This window comes from Artibeus jamaicensis, unplaced genomic scaffold (assembly GCF_021234435.1).
Source record: "Artibeus jamaicensis isolate MK-2021 breed Jamaican fruit bat unplaced genomic scaffold, CSHL_Jam_final contig_490, whole genome shotgun sequence".
Classification (NCBI taxonomy): Eukaryota; Metazoa; Chordata; class Mammalia; order Chiroptera; family Phyllostomidae; genus Artibeus; species Artibeus jamaicensis.
The window spans coordinates 3,267,703-3,291,585 of record NW_026521861.1 but is presented as its reverse complement, the minus strand read 5'-3'; the positions used below and the strand labels follow the sequence as shown (position 1 = coordinate 3,291,585).

Genomic DNA, 23,883 nt, shown 5'->3' with positions numbered 1-23,883 from the left:
GAAAATTCAAAATAACATTAGAAATGGACATAGATCCCTCACATGCAAAATCCCTCACAGTGGCATTAGCAAACCGAGCCCAGCAGGGTGTGGAAAGGACCATCCACCCTAACCAGGTCATCTATAGTCGGCCGATTCCCTACAAGCATGCTGATGCCTTTCAAGGGGAAGGGGCCTTCCCATGGGCAGTGAAGGGACTTGCACAAAAACAATCACAAAAGACTGCGAAGTACTGAAACAGGGAATTCAAACCAGGAGAGCTCTTTGGATTCAGAGTAAGGTGCTGTGTATGATGTTAGCCCTGGGTGGTCAGAGAAGGCTGTCCAGAGTAGATGTCGCTCGATAAGGCCACCAAAGAAGGAAGGGAACTGGGAAGCACATTTCAGGCCACAAGGGGATGAGAATGTTGAGAAAAGCCACACACATCACTGTGGTCCCTCTCTGTCTCTGTGGTTCTCCCTGATGTGTCCCCGGTATCCACCACAGGGACTGGTAAGCCCACGGTCAGTAAAATGGACAAATCTCTTATGGTCCCCAGAGAGCCTGGGTGGTCTTGCCTCTTTATAAGGGGACTTTCTGGGTCAGGGTTCCATCAGATTCTTGTAATAAATGTTCTCTTTGTTCCTGAGCTGGATAAAAGTGGATTAAAGTTTGAGAATCAGAGCCCCAAGCTGGAGTTGCTGGGACCTCCACCCCCTTGGAAGGGCGAGGAGTTGGCCTCTCGGGTTACAGATGTGCCCCAGCTGGACGCGGGGCCCACACTTCTCTCTCCTCGATGTTTGTTGCTGTTCAGCCTTAGAAGAGCTGCTGAATCAGCCTTCCCTGGCCAGGGCTGGCTCTCGGAGCCAGGCTATCCTGTATCTCTCACACTATCCACCCCTTAGATAAACAGCTGGGCATCCTCTGCACACTGCGAGGTTCTGATGTGGTCGCAAAGGGCTCCATTAGCCAAACGCCTCTCTCTCTAAGAAGGACCCTGGCAATGGGCCCTGCTTGTCTTCTAGCCTGAGTCAGGCCTTTGCCGGAGTGACAGGAGAATCCACTTCCTGCCCGAAAAGGTGGCCGCAGCAGAAGTCTGTGCTGGGCGGAGCCTTCCTTCCTCCCCTGCCCACGCACCAGGCTTCCTCCTCCCGGAAGGCCTGTGCAGGCCTCTTCAGGAGACGCCCCCCTAGCCTTTCACTGAGTGCTTTATCTCTCGAACCCAGCCCTGACCATTGAGCGCCAACCAGGTTACAGGGCCACTCTGCAGCCTGCCTGGCCCCCGGGTGGGGTGACATTGGGATTGTATATCAAACATGGCCCAGATGTTTATTTTTTATTCCACCGCCCACCTCTCTGCCATAGATGCTGAACAGTGCAGTTTGCAAGCCCCCCACGCTGAGTAAACTCAGCTGGGCCGCCTTCATTTGGCTTGCTCTGGAGTCTGAACAAGGCGATTTGCTTTCTTTGAAAGATGACCTGGGGCCAGAGAGAATACCTCCGGCAGCTGGTTAGTGGTGAGCCTCAGGGATGATAGAGAGGACAGACGCCAAGGCTCTGCAGTCTCCACAGTGGTGCTGCGGTTAGTGACAGGTGTGGCCAGGCTCCGCACCTGAGAGCTAGGGCTGGAGGGGAGCAGGTGGGCTGGGCCCTCATGGCTCTGGACAGGACCTGTTGACACAGTACCCTCAGCAGGTGGCTTGTGTCAGCTCAGCCCCAGGAAGGCCCTGTTTAAGCCAGAGGTGGGGGAAGAGGAGAATCTGTTACAGAAGAAGGAGAAGCCAGCTGCACAGCATCCTCCAAGAGGCCGTTTGAGGAAAACTCAAACCCGCAGGGCTGGCAGGTGACCCGGCCTTCCGGGAGGCTCTGAAACCCACTGAGGGACCTCGGACTGCTCTTCAGCGGGAAGGGCCCAGGGACTGTGACTGTCACTCTGCCACGCTGGCTTTACCTCCTCCAGGAAGCCTTCCCCGACCTCCTCCTTCAGCTTGCATGTTCTCATCATTCCCTGTCACTCCTGAACTTGCTTGTCTGTTTCTAGCACCAGGAGAAAAGTTCACAATCTTCCAGATGGGGCCCAGGAAGCAGCATCTTTAATGGACACCCACACCCCTTAGGTGACTCGGGTGTGGGCAGACTTCAAACTGCACTTTGAGGGTCGTCTTGCTGCCGAGCAGCCTGTCCAAATAGAAGTGGAATAATAGGAGCCACATAGGTAGTTCAAAATTTTCTAATAGCCACTTCGAAAATGTAAAAGAGAACAGGTGAAAGGAACCGTTTCTAAAGTATTTTTTAATACAACCTGATATACCCAAAATATCCTCTATCATTTCAGCATGCAATCAAGATACAAATTGTTCATAAGGTATTTCACGTCCCTTTTGTTCTGTTTTACTGTCTTTGAAACCTGGTCAACAAGCCGGCAGTTTTAGCACCACCTGTGAGCTTGGTCAACCTGCAGGATCTGAGCTCCTGCTGGCGCTGCGGAATCAGATCCTGCATTTTAACAAGTTGGCAGAGGCTTCGTATGTGTTGAAGGCTGGGAATCACTCTGCACTTGATCTAGACTGTGAGCCCTTCATGTAAGGACTGGGCTTTCGTTATTTGTGGCACCCGCAGAGGGTGCAGCACCTGCGAGGTACACGGCATGTGCTTTTGGAGGAAAGTAATGAATGCCTGAATCCTGCCTGCCCCTGCCCACTCTGCATTTCCTATGCACTCTTAACGAGAGTCTCAGAATCCTAGGTCTGAAAAAGAATTTAGGAGTCAGAGAACGATTGTGTGTCAGAGCTTGACCGGAATTGAAAGTTTCTGTAGCCTAATGCCCTCGAGCCCTGACTTGGGTGAGCCCCAACTTGGGTGAGCCCCACGGTTTGTTAGGCACAGCTGGCCCCCTTCTTTCAGGAGAAAAGTGGTTTGAGAGGGCAGACCACACCCAGGCGCGTTGCTGGGCCTGCCTTTCTCTGCAGCCGCCTCCATTCTCTTCCTCGGGAATTCTGCGGGGCCAGTGCTCGGAAGCCCGGGGCTGGCGACACGCAGCACTCATCCATCTGTTCGTCTTCTTCCAGAACAGATTTAAGGCACCTATAAACATGCATAGATTTCAACAAATTGAAACAAAAATAGAAAAAGCAGTAAAAAGGGGTGCATGGATGCAGGGACTAGGATCTTCATTATAGTTTTGCACATAGCCTTGAAAAGTCAGAAACAACCTAAATATCCAACAGCAGCAACGTAGCTAAATAAACCGCGGCCCATCCAGACACTGAATTCTGTGTCACACCTGAGAATGCTGGCGTGGAAGTGTGTTCACTGACATGGGAGGGAGCTGCTGACACAGTGGAAGAACGTCGCCCAGCTCATTGTATCTGTGTGCGTGGAAGAATGTCTGGAAGGGGTGTATATCCCACAATATTAATGTTGCGTTTGCAGGAGGAAGGGTTCTGAGTGATGCTTATGCTCCTTTAGACCAGCCACTGCCTCTGTAATTTCTAGTTTTTCCCCTTGGTGAACATGAATTTTTATGTGACACAGAAATAAAGTTTGCAAAACAGAAAACGAGTGAGGAAAATCGGAAAAAGAGAAAATCAGAGTCCTGCTCTATGTAGAATTTATTTGAAAACATACTGATTTCTCTTAAAGTCCTAACCACAAGTTTATAGCGTTACAGCACAGCGGCCCTGTTTACATGTAGCAGGCAATTATTAAGCGTTTGCGAGGTGGACTCACACGGTGGGGTTTGCAAATTCATGAGCCAGCTTTTCATAAGTTGCGGTCTGCATTCGGGGAAGTGAAAATCCATAACGGTGCAGTCTCTGTTTTGTTTTGAATGGACTCCGAGAATGACCCGCTCTCCACGTGTGGGCTCTGAACAGCCTGCATGTGTTGGATAAAGACTGTGCAAAAGAGAGTCCTAACGTCACATGTGAGAGCTGGGTGGGTGGCTGGATGGATGGATGGTGGATAGGAATAGTGCGTGCACACACACACACACACACACACACACACATACCTACGGGAGTTCTGGCTCAGAACCACTTTTACCACCTCCAGCACTGGCACTTTGACCCAAGCCACCTTCAGAAGGACCCTCACTGGTCTCCCTGCCTCCACTCTGTGGCCCCCCCACTACCCTGGAGCTCGAGCCGTGCTCTTCACGATCTGGCGGGTCCCGCCTCTTGGTTCTCGTTGTCCGTACCTCTGTCCCTCACTCACTCTGCTCCAGCCGCGCTGGCCTTTTCAGGCTCTTTGCCCTTCCCAGTCCCCGCCCAGTGTGGCTCGCCGCTGCACTTTCTGTCTCCACTGAATGGCCCACCTGACGGGCCTTCCTCACCACCAGGTTCTCGTTCAACGCCTTATCCTAATTCATTTGTCTTCGTGGCGCTTATTCCCCCACCCCCACCAGAGTGCATATGTACTTGTTTATTCTTTGTTTCCCTCCATTAGAATGCAGACTCTCTGAGGGCAGAGGCTTTTTTTTCTTTGCTGCCCCTTTCTTAGTGCCCAGTGTACCAAGTAGATGCTCAATAAATACAACATTTGAAGGAAGAAATGGACTTCAGCTGTCACATGACTTGTCTTCCTCATTTTATCAATGAGGTGCCTGAGGGTCAACTGAGAGAGCCCTGGGCTCTGTCCAGGGTCACACAGCTGGGTCTGCAGGGCTCGCCCTGCCCTCTGCACTCTGCACTCCGCTCCGGCTCTGCCTGTGCCTCAGAAGGGGTGAACAACACGCCAGGGGCAACAGCCTTGGCCATCCTGTGTCCTGTGTGTTTTTCCAGTTTATGCAGAATTTCAGCCCAGAATAGCAGAAGAAAAAAAAGTTGTTCCTCCAGAACTCTGGAAACTCTTCCAGTGGGTCCGTCCCTGGAAAAACAGCCAGGATCTCAGGGTGGGAAGGTAGGAAACGAAGGAGGGGTTCTTCCAGCCTCAGGGGCAAAGGGCTGGATTTGGTTTTGCAATTAAAACAGCGTCCGGGTCTGTTCCCAGAGAATGGGCTCTGGAAGGTGGGTTTATCTGAAGTAGCAGGCAGGCTCTTGCTCCATCCTGGCCCAGGAGGGTTTGGAATGACAGGTGGTTTCAAGGCTCATGGAGCATATGATGTGAACAACCTGGGCCCAAGGAAGCTTCTGGAAAGACCACTTGCAACCTGGTGTGAAAGCCTGCTCAACGGCATCTCCAGACCGCCCCCACCTGGTCCCCATCCTTCCTTGAGCTCACCCAGGTGCCCCCTTTGATGCACAGAGGGCTCTGGCCTGCCCGCTCATGCCCCATGTGGTTGGTAATCGTCTGTGAAATGAGGGCTCTGAGGCGTCACTCACCCGTGTGAGGGCAGTGAGTGGAGCGGAGTGGGGAAGGGATGCTGAGGACGGATCCGGGCTTCTAATCCTGTCCCTCTGTCCCATGTTTCAGATGCAGCTTTTGGATAAGTTTCCCATCGAAGGTGGACAGAAGGACCCCAAGCAGAGAATCATTCCCTTCCTCCCAGGTAAGCTTTTGGATCACCCCTGCTGGGATAAGGGGCAACCTGGGGAGGGGCATTCCTTAGGCCAAGAAAAGCCTGCTCCTAAGCCGGAAATTCTGGGCAGGGCAGGCCTAGGATTCTTCATGTTAACAGTTCCCCAGGGGATTGGAAGTCCCTGATTATGGAGGCTGCTGTCCTCACAGGGTCCTCTCCCACCACCCCAGTGCCATCTGTGGCCCTGGACCATGTAACTGCCGAGGAGTTTCTCAAGTTCTTGGATTTAGGGTCCTTTTCACAAAAAGCACAGAGGCCAAATTCTCCTCTGAAAGGATAAACGCCCGCAGGCTGAACCCTCTCCCACCACACTCACGGAGAACTTGAACGCAGCACACGTCCTGGCTGGTCTCCGCCAGGGTCTCCACCGGTCCTCCCTGCACCATTGCCCAGGCGAGGCCCCGTGCCCGCCCTGCCTGCCCTTGCGCTCTGTTGAGGGACTCTGGAACGTCTCCCACTCAAGTTTGTAATGACCTTAGATGTTGCTCCTGTTGAGTTCAGATGCTCTGCCCACCAGGGGCACAGACTCCAGCTGGGGTGCTGTAGACACAAGTCTCCCAGAGCCAACAGGAAGCCAGTGGGTGCCCTGGTGCTGGGGTGGACCTGGCCTTGGGCTCAAAGGCTGCCTTCTTGCTCAAGAAAAAGGGGCCAGTGCCACAGGGAAAGAGGACCTCATTGTCATTCAGCCCCTGGGTATTGATAAAGGGCTCATCCCAGGAGTAAGTGCCTGGGGTGGGGGCAGGGGTGGCCTGGTGAGTCAGGGGACATCTGGACTTGTTTCTGCTCTCTCAGGAATCCTCGGGCCATGGGGATTGAGACAAGACCTAGTAAAGACTAGGCTGTACTCCCTAGATAGAGAACCAACCAGTTAAGACAGGATGTGACCCTCTGCACTGTGAAATCCCAGCTGTGGTGGGGAAGGGGCTCGCAGGGAGCCGAGGAAGGCAGCCAAGGCCTCCTGAAAGAGGGGAGGAAGCCTGGGCACGGGCGGAGGGCGAGGTGAAGTGCAAGTGTTCCGTCCTGCTGCTGCCACAGTCCAGTGTCTCAGGTGTCGGGTTGCCAGGCTTTACCCCTACCCTGAACTGGGGCTATGGCGGGTTTCAAATGTTCTCTGTGCCCTCATCTGGAGAGTGGGGATGACAATGCCTAGTTCATGGGGCTGCTGTAGGGGTAAAATGAACACTGGGGTGCCTGGACCTACAGCCGGCCTCTAGTGGGACCTTAAATACATGTTAGTTAACCTTCATCACAAGCAGCTCCTGACACGTGCCCAGCATGGGACACAGCACAGCTGTACATGTAACTCATTTGATGGGGTTATGTCCCCATTTTACTGGCTAGGAAACTGAGGCCAGGGAAGGCTAACAGACTCACACAAGCCACACAGCCAGGAAGTGTAGCCAAAGCCAGAACTCTTATCTCTGACTCTGAGCCAGGGCCCCCTCCACACCCGCTGCCCCCGAAGAGGATAATCCGATGGTTGCCGTGGGGCTGGGGCCCTCCCTTACAGGAACTCTTCCGGCCTCCTTGTGGTGAGGATGAAAGGAATTCACATAAAGCAGTTTGCATGGTTCCTGTCCCATAGCAATTGCTCAATAAATGACAGCTGTCCATAAACAAAGGCACCTGCCCCATGCCACCCCCAGCTCCCTGGAAGGGGAAAGCGTCGGACCCCTTCCAGCCCCCATATACCTGCGACCTGTGTGTAGTGGGTGGCCCTGCCTAGAGCAGCGATCTGCAACAGGTGTGCCGCAAGAGTTTTTAAAACACCCACACCTGACTGTCGAGTCAGGGGCACTGACCTCTTTTCCCTGAGACTGTCAAATAAAAAATGACAGCAGCCAAGACAACAATAGCTGCCTGGTGTGAATGAATCACGATTATACCTATGTTTTCTGTCAGGTCAGCAAAAGATACATGTTCCGTTGTGCCACGGAATTGTAGGCACCAGTTTACGTGTGCCGTGAAATGCAAAAGGTTGAACATCGCTGGTCTAGAGGAATGAGGTTGGCTAACCCCCAACTCCCATCTCATCAAAGGAAGTCCTGCTGCTTTCTCCCCTGCTGCTCACTCGCTCCCCATAGCATTGCTGGCCATTTGGAGTCCCACTGGAGGGCTCCCAGGCCCTCTTGCTGGTGCCCCCCTCGCCCCACTAGAAACTACCTTAACCCTTTCATACTCTACTTAACTTGGGCAGGGTGGAAAAAGATGGAGGAAAAACAACCTAACATAATGAGAACCATGCTAGGGAGAGCCAAGTGGGCATGAGGGGTCCCAGCCCAACCCCACAGCACCAAGTCAAAGGGGTCCCCCAGGAGAGGGCATCAGAGAAGGGCAATGATCAGTGTTGCCTGTGTTGGGTCATGGACCCTGAAAGCAGAGCCTGAGACAAGGATTCTTATGCAAATGGCTTTTGAGGGCTGCTGTCAGTGCAGGGTGGGGGGGACAGGGCATGGCAGGGGAGGGTGCCATCCTAGGGGACAACTTCTGTACCTGCCATGTCAGTCATCCATAGGCTGTGGGCTGCCCCCTTCCCCAGATGGTGTGGTGTGTGGCAAGGTAGCTCCTGAGGACTTGAGGGCTGAGGGGGGAGCCTTTGGAGGAGGGGCAGCTGAGAGCCCTCAGCAGCCAATACCCACAGCAGTGAGGGGTGGACCGTGAGCTGGTAAGGGGCCGAGAGCAGTGTCCCTGCAGATCTTCCCTGTGACGTAACACCAGCTCGAGCCTCTGCTTCCATCTCCCTTTGGGGAGGGTGGCTGCCGTCTGTCACCTGCTGCTTCTCCCAGCCTCAGTCCCTGCAGCGGTCACTCAGCAGAACCTCAAGAGTTCAGACACACCAACTACTGCATCCCTCTGCACTCTTACAGCCCCGGGAAGGGTTCGCAGGGACCGCTCTGCCAGCCCTTTGCTTCATCTGGAACTTCAGAGTGAGAAAGACCCAAGGGGAGGAAGCAGAGAAAACCCGTTCGTTATCTCCACAGGAGCCCCAGTCTTGGCTTCAGAGATGCCGGGACATGGTGTGCATTTCCAATGCCCTGATCTGGGCTCTGGTCTGGGGGATGTGTTTGGAGTGTTAGGCCAGCTGCTTTGCTTTGGCCCATGTGGCTGTAGGCTCGTGGCTGGGGACTCTAGAAGTTTCACTGGCTAGTGGAAGTGACGGAGAAAGAAGAGAAACTGAGAGAAGAAAGGGAATCCAGGCTCACATGGTTATGTGCTGGCTTATCTGCCAGTCAAATCCTGGCACAAAATTCTGCACATGAGTCGTAAATCTTAGGATCTAGGACATAGGCTTTGTTTGGGTGGTGTATGGCCTGAGTTCAAGGTCAGCCTGTGGGTTTGAGGGTGTGTTAGCCTGTGGGCTGGGGGGTCTCCCGTGGCCAAAGACAGGCTCCATCCCAGGAGACCCTCACCCCAGGCACACCCATTGGCTCTTAGGGGACAGATACTGCTGGAGTCAGGGTTAGGGTGCGGGTGGCCGTGGGCAGGGCCAAGAGGGTGGGAGGAGGGGGACATGGTACACATCCATCAAATCTATATAAAGGTTTAGCAGGGATCTGCCCTTAGTGAGGGTGTCCCTGGTTGGTGTCACCAGGGCTGGAACCTGCTTTCTGGGCCCTGCAGGTGAAGATCCCCTGTGTCCAGGCCATCAGCATTTGTGAGGTGCTGCAGAGCCCACAGGAGGGGTGAGAGGTATGGGCCCCATGGGGCACAGGCAGTTCTCCAGCAAGGCATCCCAGGGAGGAACCCAAGTGGTTTCTTGGGCAGGGCTTTCTGTCGTGAAGCTGGGCATATAGGAGGTGCTTCATTCAGACTTGTTGATTGGTCACGAATTGAGCATTCTCCCTTATATGTAGATACATGTTTATTGCGCTCCTACTATGTGCCCAGCCTTGCTTTAGGCACTCTGCAAATCTTCTGTCCAGATCTTGTTGCAGGGCAGATGGCATTGCCCCATTTGGGAGAGATATCAGATCGTTTTTCACCCCCCTCCCCCTCCACTGAGCTATGCAGTGGGCTCCTTCCTTCTGAGCCCTGTGTCTTTCCTTGGACAGGGAGGAACTGCTGGGGCCAGTCCCAGTTGTACTGTCTCTCCTGCCTCCACATATCCCAGGCTGGGCCCTGGGACTTTATGGTAGAAGGCCCTCCAGCTGCCATTGCTGCCTTGTGCTTCAGGAGCGCACCGTGTGGGGCAGGGAGGGGACCTGAATCTCACGGGGACTCAGTGAGCTGAGAGGGCTCCCTCATTCCACTGAGTGGGTGAGGTCACCCATGCCATGTAATTCATTTTTTTCTTTGTTGAAGTGAAACCATTTAGTTAATTATCATTTTAGTACGATTGCCAATAGGATAGCCCCAAGGCTTCCAAAGCACTGCGTTCATTTAATTGTGAATTGGACACAATTGGCTGTTTGGTTTCCTAAGTCACAGTATTTTTGAACAACTTTTCGTTTGGAAACAAGTATAGCCCCACAGATGCAGCAGAAATCCTGGGCACTCTGCGTGCCTCCCCTCCGGTCCTACCACCACACTGTAGGGTGGGTAGCATCGTTGCCCATTAAGAGAGCGGCCAGATCACTTCCACCTGGCAGAGCTATTGGGCGGGGAGCCCATTGCCCAGCGAGCACCAGTGGCAATATCTTATGTATCGGCTGCACATCCTCAAACCCTGGAAACTGATACGAGCGTGACTCAGTTCGATAGACTCCAGACCCCAGTGATGAATTCTTACTGTGATGATGTGGAGCGTGCTGTGGAGCAGGCGTGCCAGCTGCTCTTATGGAAGGGGCGGGGGTCTGACATCGCCTGGAAGCTCCACCCCCGCCCCCACAAGAAAAGCTGGAAGGCAGTTTGTTTTACATTAAGGCACAGTCCTGAAAATGGCTGTGAAATTCAGCTCTTTGGGACAAATCACATCGTATTTTAGGTGTTCTAAATGCCATTCTGTTTAAAAGAGGCATGCAAGAAATCATTTTGCAAAGCTAGGCACTCTTTTTATTTTTTTAAAGTAGTTCTTGTTTCCTTTTTACCTGTATTTTTTAATAATTTGGGACCTTTTCTGGGTTTGCTGGAAAAGCGCAAACCTGGAGCTTGGAGATTGGGCATCGACCCCAGCAGGAGCAGGACTCCTTCGTTCAAGAATGGTAAGAGAGCTGAGATTTTACCGTGTGCAAGCCAATTAGGTTCCCGTTCCCTGGTTTCGTGAATGCTAGCAGGCAACAGGAGACTCCTGGGTCAGAAAGAAACAAGAGACTATCAGAGCATGACCAACAGCGTGAGGATCAGCACATTTGCATCAATGCCATTGCCTCCAAGTCCCAGGGGCCCAGATGAATGCCTGTACAAATAGTGGGTTCCTAACAGGAGAACTACGCGGGTCTTAGGGAGCTTACATCTCTTGTAACAGAGTAAGCAAACGCACCCCTTTTGCTCTGCAGAAAGACACTCTCAGTCTCTCAAAGCTAAATGCAAACTTGCCATGCACTCCAGCACAAGACACTGCCTCTGTCGAAGGCTGTTTGCTACACAGACACCTTTGAAAAGATAATCCCATGGGTGCCTTGTTGACAAGACATGCAGAAGTGAAAGGGAACCAGGGAGAATTCTCTCACGGCAAGCGTATCTTGTGCTTTCTGGGGTCTCCTGCTTTGTGGTTAGAAATGAAGTTCTTTGGGACGCCAGGCCAGGCATGGTGGGTCAGCAGCCTTTCAGAGCAGCCTGTTGTTTACATAGAACTTTCTGCCTTGTTTTAAAAGACTGTTGTGGAAAATCCATCTCCTGTTGCCCATCCTGGGATTGGAGTAGATTTCCTGTGTATCCTGAATTTGCCAGCCCAATGAGGCTCCTTGGGAGGAAATGGTCATTACAGAGTGAACTAGAGTGTATAGCTGCTGATGTAAAAAGCAAACAACTGTGACCGGGGACTACGGGACTTCAGAAGCCAGGCAGGGGAGCAGAAAGAGGTGAACTCACTCTGCCAAGCCTGTGCAAGATTTCCTCCCCCCCACAAGCCATCTGTGCTGGCTGGTACTGGCCCTCTGAGCTTCCAGAAAGTCCCTTCACTCTAATAGCTCAGTTAGTCCTACCATAGGTATCTGTATTCTTGGGTGGATGAGTCACGGAGAAACTAGATAGCTTAGGAAGAAAAGTGAGCCTATAATCGTAATCAAAGTAGGAGCTGTCAGCCTGCAGGCAGCCTCGTGACCTTACGAACTTAGAGGCAAGTATTTTTAGACAGCAGGCGTGCTTGGTTCTTTTGTACTGGCTCACCAGTTTACATACCGGCCCCTTCACGAAGAGGCAGTTCGGAGGCACAGTGCAGGAGGGCGCTGGGAGAATTGTAAACGGGGTCTCCAGGGCCTTCCTCTCCCTGCCCCCAGAGCCCTGTGCAGCAGATCCGGTGTTTGTTCCAGAGCAGAAGGAAACAGGGGGAAGGGATGTCTTTAGCTAGAGCTGGTCCGTGGCGTGGGGGAGAGGCGGCCCTCTCCCTGGGCTATAGGTTGTTTCCACCTGGCGCCCCCTAGGAATGCCCTCCCTGAAGGGCCTTGGAAGGGCGGAGGGAGGCAGCTGGCAGATACAACGGCCCCCTGGGGAGAGGGCCAGGGAGGTCTCTGAGCCCACTGATGACCTTGCATGGCAGGAAAAGACAAACCTACGTGACGGAGAAGGAAAAATAGGGGCTGCTGGTAATGCCAGGGTTTTAAAAAGACTGACAAGATTATAGGCCTGAGCGGCACCGTGTGCTGTGTTAAAAGCAGCTTCCCCTAACCTCCTCTGGAAGTGCTGGTCTTCTCCTGCTGTAATTGCTTTCCCCCACCCCTGAAATCATCCTCGTGCTCTGTAATCTGGGGCGGGCGGTTCTCAGGACCTGCTGTTGGTCCGTTTCTGCCAAAGGTGCTCATTGAGCGCCTGCCCCGTGCTGGGTGCAGCTGGGTGCGCAGAGGATGTGGCTGAGAACAAGGTAGACTGGGTCACTGTTCTCAGGAAGTCCACCATCCGGTGGGGGAGTCAGAGCGCGAACAGATCACGTCTGATGGTGCTAAGGTCCAGGATGAGAAATAACCAGGCCACTGGCAGGTAGCTACCTGGGCTTGGGCCTCTGAGACTGGGCAGTCGAAGAAGGCCTTCTTGCAGAGGTGGCAGCTGGACTGAACCAGGCATGGGCAGGTCAGGGCCCCAAGAGTCAGGCTGCGGACAGCGAGGGTAGTGACCTGAGTGTGACCGAGGGAGGGAGTGCCTTTGAAGAACAGCAATAAGCAGTGAAAGTGGGGGGTGCTGCCCAGGAACAAAAGGGTTCCGCACGTTTGCCTAAGCTGTGCGACTCTGGCCCCGGCACGCGGCCTCCGGGGCCGGTTTTCTCCTGTGTCAGCTGGGTCGTTCATCTTGGTTTAAGACGGTGTTCCGAGCAGTTAAAACACAGACAGCGCTGTGTGAGCCGCGCAGGGAGAGCCGTGCTGCAGGCCTGCCCTTTACGGTGGCTCTGCGGCGGGACACCAGCGTGGCTTCTCCCTTCTACGCCCCATGCCCGCCGCCCTCTCCGTGCCGATTCAGCTTTTCCCGCTGCGTTTCAGCCCCAGTTGCACTTCTTGCTTCTCCCTTGCCTGTGGCCACTTGCAAAGCAGCGAGGAGCTTGTTTCTGAAGAGTTGATGACTCAGGTGGCTGATCTAGGCGGAGTGGTGGAGAGGGGGCTGCGCAGCCCGGAACCGCGGTCGCCGTGATAACACGCCGGGGCCCAAGCTTCTCAGCCCGCCACTCCAGAGCTGCCAGGCCTCACTGGGAATGATGAGCTTTGCAGGAGGCAGCCGCGCAAGGGCCCGTTTACTTTCTAAAGTACATGGGGATTGGAGCCCCTTGCCTTTCCCCTGTGCCATCCATCCCACGTTTCAGCACCGGGGAAAGAGTCAGGTCACTTCATTATGGCTTCCTCGGGGCCTTCCTTTGTCCAGGGGTAATGCTGGAAGGGGATCAACCTCTAAACCCTCACCCCACATCTTCAGCCCGGAATGGAGCGTGTCCTAGGATGTCTTCCCCACGGAGCCTCTGATCTAAGCAGAAATGCACCTTTTCACGGTCTCCATGAGCCCACGTAGCTTCACACGTAGTAGGAAAATGTGCCCCAGACTGGGTTCTGGTGCCCTGGATTCTGGCGCAACTCTTGCCAATCGCCGTGGCACGAAATCGAATGAGTTAAGTTAGAGTAACCAGGGCTCCCCTGCACGTTGGCAGAGTCACCAGATTTCAGTGACCACAGGTTTCTGTGACATGAGTCATCTTGCCCTCAACCCTTCCACCCCTGGAAATAAATCGTTTCTTTATATGATGCTCATCCTCTTACTGGGGGTCAAATCCTGTCACTTCACGCTTATCGAGGGCACCCTGCCATGCCCTAGGAGTGGTGCTGTCGGTAAATGCATGCTCAGGTGTAGGTGACCAATAGGCCAGTTACCTGAGCTCAGGTGTAGGTGACCAATAGGCCAGTTACCTGAGCGGTTAGGCGGAGTGCAGGACCTCTGCACCACGGGAAGCCTGGTGGCTGAGGCTGCCTGAGCTTTCAGTGTGGCTGCCGCACGGGGCCAGGTCCTGTGGTTGTCGTGACCACTCTTTGGGGTGAGGATTTGTCCTGTGTGCACTGAGGTCTCTGAAAGGTTCCGGGCTGAGGGGCCACATGACCGGGTTTCTGTTTTGGAAGGGTGGGGGAGGGAGCTTGGAGCCGGAAGAGCAGCTGGAGGTGCCTGAGGTCCAGCAAGAGATGCGAGTGGCTTGGTCGAGGCTGGGCACCCCAAAGGAGTGGAGAGAAGTAGCTCTGAGATGACTTTAGAGGAACAGCCAAGAGGCCTTGCTGATGGGTTGGAGCTGGGGAAGAGGCAGAGGTCAAGGTTGTGTGGGCGATGGTCCTGGCCAAGATGGCAGCACCAGCGTTTCCCGGCACCTCTCCCCAGCGCCCACCTTGGACATCAGCCTGGGAGTGAAAGAAATACCTTCCGCCCCCTTCCCTGAGATAGCTGAGGACTCGGGCTCATATGAAAGATGCTTTGTGGTGGGGAGTCGCTGCCATCGGTGTCCCTCTCCGGGAGCCTCCAGGCCCCGGACACTCTGGTTTCTGGATCCAGGTTTCGGTCGGGGGCAGGAGGCGTGGCAGTGGGTGGTGGTAGAGGATGGAGAACACTCGGGTCCATTGAGAGGGAGCTCGGCCCCCCTCCTGAGGAGGTGAGGGGCACTGGTCGTAGGTCTCCACAGTGTTCCTAGCCTAACCCTCCATTGCTTGTCGGGTTCCTCCCAACTGGACCTCAGCCTGAGGGCAGAGCCCCAAGCCAGAGCTCCTCCCTGGCAGGAGTGGAGCTGACCCTTGGAGACCCCCCAGACCCATGTGAACTGACGCACCATTCATCCCGAGTGGGGCTGTTGCCCTGAGCCCTGAACACCTCCTCCCCCTTCACCTCCACAGTTCTTCCGAGGACTGATGTCCACTGAGGAGGCCCAGATGCCAGGCTGCCTGGCCTCCAGACCACAGTGGGCCTGAGGGACTGGCACGGCCTGAACATGGCGTCTGTTCACCTGAATGCCCCTTCAGAAGGCAGGGGAGGAAGCGAGTGGGGCGGGGGTTGGCTGGCAGCTCCAGCCCTCTCTGCCCTTCAGGGCAGGGCGTGGAGGAAAAGGGCTACACTTCTGGTTCCCCCCAGGACAGAGCACAAGGGGCCAGCAGGATTTCAGCTTAGTGAGAATTAATTAGGCAGATTTCAGGGAGAGTTTACAAAGTTGCACTGCCAAAAGAAGCCGTGCGATGCCTCAGCTCACCCAGCCCCAGAACGTGGTGGTTCCTGTACATCTGAACCTGGCCTTGGGCTCAGACAGATCTGGGTTCGCACTGGGTCTTTCTCTTTGGTCTTTGTCGTCTGACTTGAACCCCTGCGTCTTTCCTGTGCTGGAGGCATTGCATTTCGGCCCCAGAGGCCGTAGGGCCGGGCAGCCCAGTCAGGTCCTGACTCAGCCTCTCCGCGGCTGTGTGGACTCGGGCCAGCCTTCCTCAGCATCTCTGCACCTTCATAATTCCCAGCTGTGAAATACCCACAGCACGAAATACCCACAGAGTGAAGTGTTATCTGTGAAGCACACAGTAAGCACACGATGCTTTGGTGATTGTTGGTATTGAATGAACTCAAAAAGCCTGGAGGCTCAGCTAGAAATTAATCATAAGGACTTATTCAAGGGTCTTAGAGTTTGCAAACTGGGAAAAAAAAACTAGGCAAAAACCCAGAAGTGTTCTGAAGAAAGAAAAGTTACGAGTTCTTATTGTAAAAAGTGCATTCTCAAGAATACTCAGTCCTGCCTTCTTAGCCCCGGGACTGGTCCAGGACAATTTCCAGTCAGATGTCAGCGGTCTGGGTGATGGATGCCAGGTGGTCAGGAGGATTGGTGTCAGGGGGACTGCCTGTGTCTGGCGGTCTGGAAAATGGATTCAGGTGGTCTGAACATGGGAGTCCTTCAGGGAGGTTCTGGAGGGTTATCTGGAGGTCTGGGGTATGTCCAGATGTATATGCATCCTATTGACACAGGATGGAACGTTCAAGAAGTTCAAGTTCCCAAGCTAGTGAGAACAAGAATGGAGACTTTCCTCATGGCTCAACATTCATAGTGTCGATAACTTTAGCAGCTTGATTAAAGCAACTCTGTTTTACGTATTCCCTATCTTCACTCTTTCCTTGCCAGTATCTGGCTCATCACAAAACGGTGAGCTGCCCCTCTGGGATCTTTTCCATGCATGAGGTTTCATCTCAAGGCCTGGTGCTCCAAATGTAGTCTGTAGATCAGCAGCACGCATGCCGTCTTGAGAGCTCATCAGAGATGCAGAGTCTCAGCCTGGCCCCAGACCCGCAAGGTCACGGTGTGCAGGTTAATGACACGCATGGGTGATTGTATGCACAGGGAAGTCTGAGAACCGCTGTTCTGTCCAACCACACGATACAATATAAACCACTAAATCCGTGTTAGTGAATCAATTCCCGACCTCAGCATAGGTACGTGGAGAGACGAGGCTTCATGCAAGTAACTTGCTGAGTGAGGGCTGGTCTGTTGACCTTACCTCCCCCCCCATCCCCGAGTCGCCTGCCTGTTTTTGGCACCCCGTGGGATGGGGTAAGTCACGGCACCACCCTCTGTCTCCTATCTCCAGCCCAACTAGGAGGCTGCTTGGGACCCCAGCCACATTCCCTCATCAGCTGTAAGTCAGAAATTTTTTCTCCACTCCCTTCCAAGATGGGGTGAAGTATGGGGCCAAAGGGATTGCCAAGGTTTTTAATTTCAGATGCCTCTCTGATTGGAGATGGCAGAGATTGGCCTATGAACCCTCTGTGGTTTTGAAGATAGCATGGCCTGCGGCCAGTTATTGTACTGCGAGGAGAGGAAAAAGGCTCGGGTCTCTTTTAAGGAGTCTCTGGCAAAAGATTAAACCAAAGAATTAGCCTGATTTTAAAGGAGTACCTTTTGCCCTTCTGTATGAAGCTCTTACAGACCCAAGCCTCGAAGGGAAGGAGCCAGAGGAGGACAGTGGAGAGCCGGTGACTGATCGTTTTGTGTCTTCTCTCATGGGCGAGGTTTTCATCTTGGCTTCTTGTTTCTGATCTGAGAGGTGAATTTATGACTTTAATAGTGAGCATTGGTGAAGAAGGCTCAAGTAAGATTTGTTCCTAAAAGAGAGTGGAATAGTTGTTAGCACGCAAGCCGAGGGGCCCAGGGGTAACTTAACTTCTCGTGGAGTTGGTGATAGGAGAAAAGTTTCAAATAGCTGTCTGCAGAACTGTGTGTAAGACTTGGGACTTTCAACAACTGTAAATGAGACAACATTTCAGCCTAAGCATTATTGCTACTGTTTATGAAGCACATAAGTTTTCCAAATAAGGTACATGTGCTTACATTGTATCAATTAATGACAGCAACCCCACTTCAGAGATGAACACTCACAGGCTAGAAGAGGCACATGCTTTGCCCAGGGCCACCCGGCTAGTAAGAACCAGGGCTGGGATTCACACCCCAGTCCTAACACTTCGAAGCCCGCGCTTCGGGCTGCTCTGTTCTGTCCGAGTGGTGCTTGCTGCCGATGGGGTTGACCAGAGCTGTACTGCCGAGATGAGCAGTTCAAGTTTGATACAAAATGGCAGCACACCACCTACAGCAGGAGCAGGGTGTCTGCATTTCTTTAAACTTGGCTTCAAGTTTTATATCATGTTTTCTTTGATTATAGCAGTTAAAGGTTGACTGGTGTTCTTTTTTTTTTTTTAAGTGTCCAATTCCTACAGTAAAGGGATTGGACTACATCCTTTTCTGGTACCTCTCACTTAACCTATTGTACCTGACTTTAACCAGACATCTACTGGCGGGTGCTGGAATTGCAGGCATAGTGCCCAGAAGGAAATGAATGCCTTTCGGAAAGCTGGCTTTGGAAACACAAACCTATAAAGTAATGATGTACTAACAGTCATCACAGATAGTGTTTATTAACCCACAGCCCAACAAGGGCTAAAAATGAGGAAGGAAGAAGTCCTCCTTTGCCTTTATTTTTCCGTGTGATCCTAAAATCAGGAAGTTTACATTGGGGGCACCAAGGAGAACCTCAGGACACAGCACATGGTTTCACTTGTTCCTTCCTAAAACTTGGTGAGAGAGAATTTCTGAGCCTCCTTTGGTATCCCCAGTTTCTTTTGCCATCTCTGACAGTTCTTCCTACCATGTTGGGATGGTCTCCTGTGCGTTGTAATCGATTTCCGTTTGTTCATCAGATTCCCCCATGATGACAGGTCACAGCCTCTCTCTGAGCCCGAGTTTCCCCATATATGAAATACAAGGGTTGGTCTTAATACTGTCTACGTTTTCTCAAGGTCCCAACATTTTGTGACCTAATAGACATGAAGACCAAAGGAATGAATGACTAATGATGAAACATCATGCAAAAGGTAAAACATTTTAGGGGAACTGAGGTCTCCTAGGCCCACCTCGAATCCCACTACACCGGCGAAATGTGGCCGTCTCTGTATAAGGCCAGCTTTGTGCCCTTCCCCACCCCATCCCCCCCATTTCCTTTGGAAAGTGTAGAAAGCCCCCTTGTCTTGAATGCTTCCCTGCAAAGAGCTCCTGCTGAAAGACTGCACACACAGCCAAGACTTTGACCTTCACCTTTGCCCCCTGACTTACTTGGTAAAAAAGAGTTTTTATCCTTCCCTCTCCAGGTTTTTTGGGGGAAAAATCTAGCTAGGGTTAGCAAGAATTCAATGAAAATATAAATAGAAACGTGGTCTATAAATAACACTGCCCCCAAAGCTGGAGGCATGAATACCAGCGGGGCAGCAGACGGTCACAAATCATGATGGCCAGGACAGCGAGCGAGCCCTGTTCAGTTGCTTTCGTGTCTCTTGGGTGGGATACTTCAAGCTTGCGGTGGGGCCTGCAGCAGCCCTCTCTCTCTCTGGACTCTGGGAGCACCCTCCCTGTTTGCGGCCGTGTGCCTGTCTTCTGTGAAACCTTCTTTGTGAACAGACACATGTGCCGGAACAGACATGCAGCCTGGCACCAGACCTCACTTTTGGTCCCAGCAGTGCGTGACCTGTGGAAATACAGAAGATGTCTCCAAGCTTCCGCTTCTTCTTGTGTAGTCATGGGGATTTTAAAAACTGGAGTTTTTGAAGAGCAGGAAACATGCCTTATTTTATCTTGGTCAACAGGATGGTATCTAAGGCCAGATTGCCTGGGTTCTCATCCCCGTATTATACTCTCCTAACTGTTTGGCCTCGGGAAAGTTACTTAACCTCTCTGTACTTCAGTTTCCTTGTCAAATGGGAAGAATAATGGTATCTACTTTGTTGGGCTGTTGTGAGATTAAGTTAGTTAATATTTGTAAACTTCTTAAGCCAGTGCCTGGCACATCATACACACATATAAATGTTATTAAGTGAAGAAATCCATATATCCTCCACATGTAGAATATCCCCTGGCACATAGTAGCTCCTCAACAAATGTGTTGGGTGAATGACTGGGCACCAGACCTGCCTAACTTGCAGGCTGCAAAGATCATTCAATAAGATTGTGTGAGTTCTTTCTAAGCCCCGAATGAAATTGGGTTATTACTTTTACCTCCGTGGGTGACAGTTTGGCAGGGTGAAGGTAGACACCGCCGTTGTCCTTGTTCATCATCTCTGGCTTGGACACGCTGCATTTTGTTTGCCTGGGAGAAAAATGTGTGGGCTGAGGCATCTCGGTAGCTAGAAGTGCTGCCCGATGCAACGTTACACGGCAGAGCTGGGCTCTCTGCACAGCCTAGTACCTGCTGGGCTTCTTAGCATTAGACCCACCTTTTGGGTGATGCTGATGTAGTTCTTCTCAAGCAAAGCAAGCTCCTAAGCACATACCTGATTAGCTATGTAGCATTTTGCTACATGCAATTTTAAAAATAAATAAAAGAAAAAGAAAAGAAAGCCCACACCTCCCCAAAAGGCAACCTGAAGTGTACAGAGGAGGAAATAAGTAGAAAGAGCCCTGAATTGGGAGTCTGGTGCTGAGTCGGGTCCAGGCCTCCCCCAACTCAGGTGTGTGATGAGGACGAAACCATCAGCTCTCGGAGCCTCTCCAGATTTGTCAGGTGAGTTAGATGAGCTCAGCCCTCCTCAGCCCCAAAGGTACAGGACCATCACTCAGGAAGCCTTATTAAAAATGCGACTGTTTACCGTGCCCCCATCCCTTTCTATGTCATATTTGGGGGTCTGGGTAAGTATCGGAAATTTGCACTTGTAACCAACACCCCAAATATCTCTGATTCGGGTCCCCAGGGACTCTCACTCGCACGAGCATCGCTGGGCCCTGTCTCAGAGACTGATCGCCGTGTAACGAATCACTGCCCCTCCAATTTAGCAGCTTAAAACAGCAATAAACATTTATTATTCTATCTTACACAGTTTCTGTGATCTAGGAATTCAGGAACAGCTTGACTGCATGGTTTTGACTCAGAAGGTTACAGTTAAGAACCTCCTAAAAGCTGGACTTGACCCCCGCCCCCACCCCCATCTTCTGATCCTTGAGGAAGAAGGGCCTCAGACCCCGGAAGGGGCTCTGTCCCCTCAGGTTAAAATTGTGGTCCCCAGCCTTGTAGGTTTAGGAACTCAGGTGTGTATTTGTGAACTATTGGATACATAACTTGGGTACATCTGCTTTGCTTTGTGTGGCCCATGTGATCGAAACCCTGTTAGCCATTCAGTCTCTCCTCACCCACTCCTAGCCCACACCCACACCCTGTAACCTCCCAACACACACACACACACACACACACACACTCACTCACTCACTCACTCATTCACTGTCCTGCCACACTGACCTTACTGCAGCTGATCAAATGTGACTCATCTCTCTTATCTGGACCTTTGCTCAGCCTCTGCCTTCTGCCTGGAATACTTTTTCCACTTCCCGCTGCCTGGCTCCTTCCTACCTGTGCCCCTGCTCCCCACTGTGGGCCATGCCACAGGGAGAGGCTGCCGGGAAGCTCTGCCCAGCATCCCACAGTCCCTTTCCTGAGGGCAGCCTCCCAAGCAGCGGAGGGGCTGAGGCTGCACTGGCTGAATAGGGTCCTTTATTCCAGGCCCCCACAGGAAGGGTGCCGAGCCACTGCCCACCACGCCCTCCACTCCCGCCACACCCGCACCCCATACCAAGTGGGGACAGCCTGGCCCTGGTGCCGGCTCGGAGTTAACCACACTCTCTGGCCCCGCTCTGTCTGGGTCCTGGAGGGCGAGTCCATTCCTGCCACAGCCCCACTCAGTGCCAGCAGCTCAGCATGCGCGCGTACGTGCGTGCGTGTGTGTGTGTGTGTGTGTGTGTGTGTGTGTGTGTTTAAATAAGGAGATGGTCTAGAGAGGAACGTGTCAGCCCACCCACTCACACTTACTCGTCCATTCCGCAGATGTCAGCGCAGGGCCACTGTGCGCCAGTACTTGTGCTAGGCCCTGAGGACACTGTAGTAAATGAGACATTGTGTAACACATAAGGTCTCACATAAAGACGCAAGATCACCACAAATCATGGTGAATTCTAGGAGGGAAAAAATGAAGGCCTGGGAGAGAGGGAGGAGAGGCCGCCCATCTTTGGAGTGGCCTGCTGAGGCCTTCCTGTGAGGTGGTTACCTGAAGGATGGAAGGCATTAGGTGTGCAAAGGGAGACATGACAGCGTGCACAGGGGCCCCCCGAGATGGAAGAACTGGCTGTGTTTGTCGCAGTAATTGAAGCCCAGCGTGGCTGGTGTGGCGAGGTGAGGTCAGAGATAGGGAGGCGTGGGCCAGATCCTGCAGGCCTCGCAGTCCACGAAAGAGAGTTTAGATTTTTATTCTCAGTGCACTGGGAAGTCCTGGAAAGGTGTAAGCAGTGGTTTCATTTTAAGAAATTATTCTGGCTTCTGGGTGGAAAGTGTGGAGTGGGGGACTGGGAGTGTGGGTGGGGGAGGGGTCGGGAGTCAGACAGACAAAGAGTCACCGTGGGCCGTGGGCCTCAGCCCCCCCCCAACGGCGGCGTCTTGTGCTGCGCCTGTTCCACGTGCTGTTGCTGATCCCTGTCCCCGCTCTGCAGTCCCGCCGAGAAGACCGATGCTCAGGAGGCTTCGTGCGCCCAGGACCCAGGGTTGTGGGGGCCTGGGGCCTCTCAGCTGGGCGGCTCACCCTCCGTCCCCCTGCCAGCAGCTGAAGAGTTCTAGATTTTGATTTTATTTTTAAAAGATTTTATGTATTTATTTTTAGACAAAGAGGAACAGTAGAAGAAAGACAGGGAAACATCATTGTGCGGTTGCCTCTCCTGTGTCCCCTACTGGGGACCTGGCCTGCAACCCAGGCATGTGCTGCCCTGACTGGGAATCGAACCAGTGACCCTTTGGTTCACAGGCCAGTGTTCAATTCACTGAGCCACACCAGCCAGGGCTAATTTTTTTTTTAACCTTCACACGGGATCACGAATAGAAAAGCACAGCTTGAAGACAAAGTCAGACCAGTGTGACAACGTCTATGCAGGCCAGTGCCCTTAGCCTTTGCCGCTTTTCCCACCATTAGTGCACATGCTACATGGGTTTTACTAAGCACCTTCCCCGGTATGCTCAGCCCTGTTAAAGCTCAGCTCTGAAATGAGACCACAGCCTTTGCCCTAAGGAACCCCAGTGGCACCCAAGGGGTATTTGTCCCCAGCTTGGCCACTTTAAGTACTGTTGTATCTGATGACAAAGCCTCTCCCTGCCCTGGGGCTAAGGGGTCAGTTACAGGGCTCTGCCTGCCCCCCAGAGTCCGGCCCACGTCCCCTGCCAGTGTGCACGGTGCCTTTGTGGCCAGCATCCTTCTCCGGCCTGACCCCTGTTGGGAATCCCTGGATGCTGCCTACCTCACAGGCAGTTCGAATGTAAGACCTGGGCTGCTCTTGTCTGGCAGTCCACGATCCAAAGTGGGTCTCAGCTCTAGCTAATGAAATCCCTCCCGTCTGGGCTGAAGACCAACCCGGGGCGTTCTCCAGGGCAAGGGAGAACGCGTTGGCAGACTCGGGTTTTGTTCCTGTTCACACTGTTCTTCCCAAAGCTGCCCCTATAGGTAAGCATTTACCCCTTTTATACAGCAATTGATACACCAAAAGTGTGTTCACATTTCGTATTAAAAAAGGACCTTGTTCCAGGAATCCAGACTCACATGTAGTCGATTTGCTGCACCTGAATCGAAGCATAAAACATATATTTTTAAGTAAGCCTGGACAAAAGTAAATAGCACTAAAATCAATGAGTGTGTTTGTGCAGTAGACATCACCCAGTCGGTCCAGGGTTCCAACATCCACACAGTACGGAGCACTGACAACCCCCCCAGAATCCACTCCTTAGCTGTGAAGGTTTTCTGTGGACCAAGCGATGCCACCTTTCTTGGTCTGGACGCTGGTGACACGGGTGACTTCAGCTCGTGCACATTTGTTGCGTTATACACATGCCTGTGTGCTTTTCCACTGGGCATTTATATTTCACCCCAAAAAGCTTTTTTTAATAAAAGGGAGGGAGGGAGGGAGGGAGGGAGGGAGGGAGGGAGGAAGGAAGGAAGGAAGGAAGGAAGGAAGGAAGGAAGGAAGGAAGGAAGGAAGGAAGGAAGGAAGGAAGGAAGGAAGGAAGGAATTGTTCGGGTCCCACAGCCCTGTAAGCCTGCTCAAAAAGCCTTCAACTCCATTAGGGTCAGGAAAAACGGGTTAACCTTTGATGTGCTGGTACTAGGTGCTTTATCTCTAGCAGACCCCGGTAAATCCCACTGACCCCACCGAGGAGGGCGGAATGAAAGCTTTTGTTCTCTCAGGCCCGGCTCCATGCACTATGTGCGGGAACCTCCAGGCCAGAATTTGGAAGACCATT

The 23,883-nt window shown here is 52.7% G+C and overlaps 1 protein-coding gene across 4 annotated transcripts in view; it reads left to right on the top strand.

Moving 5' to 3' along the window:
• The window catches only part of SH3PXD2A (SH3 and PX domains 2A), a 222,019-nt gene that overhangs the window by 75,199 nt on the left and 122,937 nt on the right, over positions 1–23,883 (top strand). For 3 of the 4 annotated variants that reach the window (XM_053668389.1, XM_053668390.1, XM_037159354.2), the window contains one exon: positions 5,392–5,467. In XM_053668389.1, coding sequence (XP_053524364.1) covers positions 5,392–5,467 — 76 coding nt within the window. Of the gene's footprint in view, positions 1–4,669; positions 4,879–5,391; positions 5,468–23,883 lie in introns of those variants that run through there. The other variant, XM_037159358.2, reaches the window with a different exon arrangement.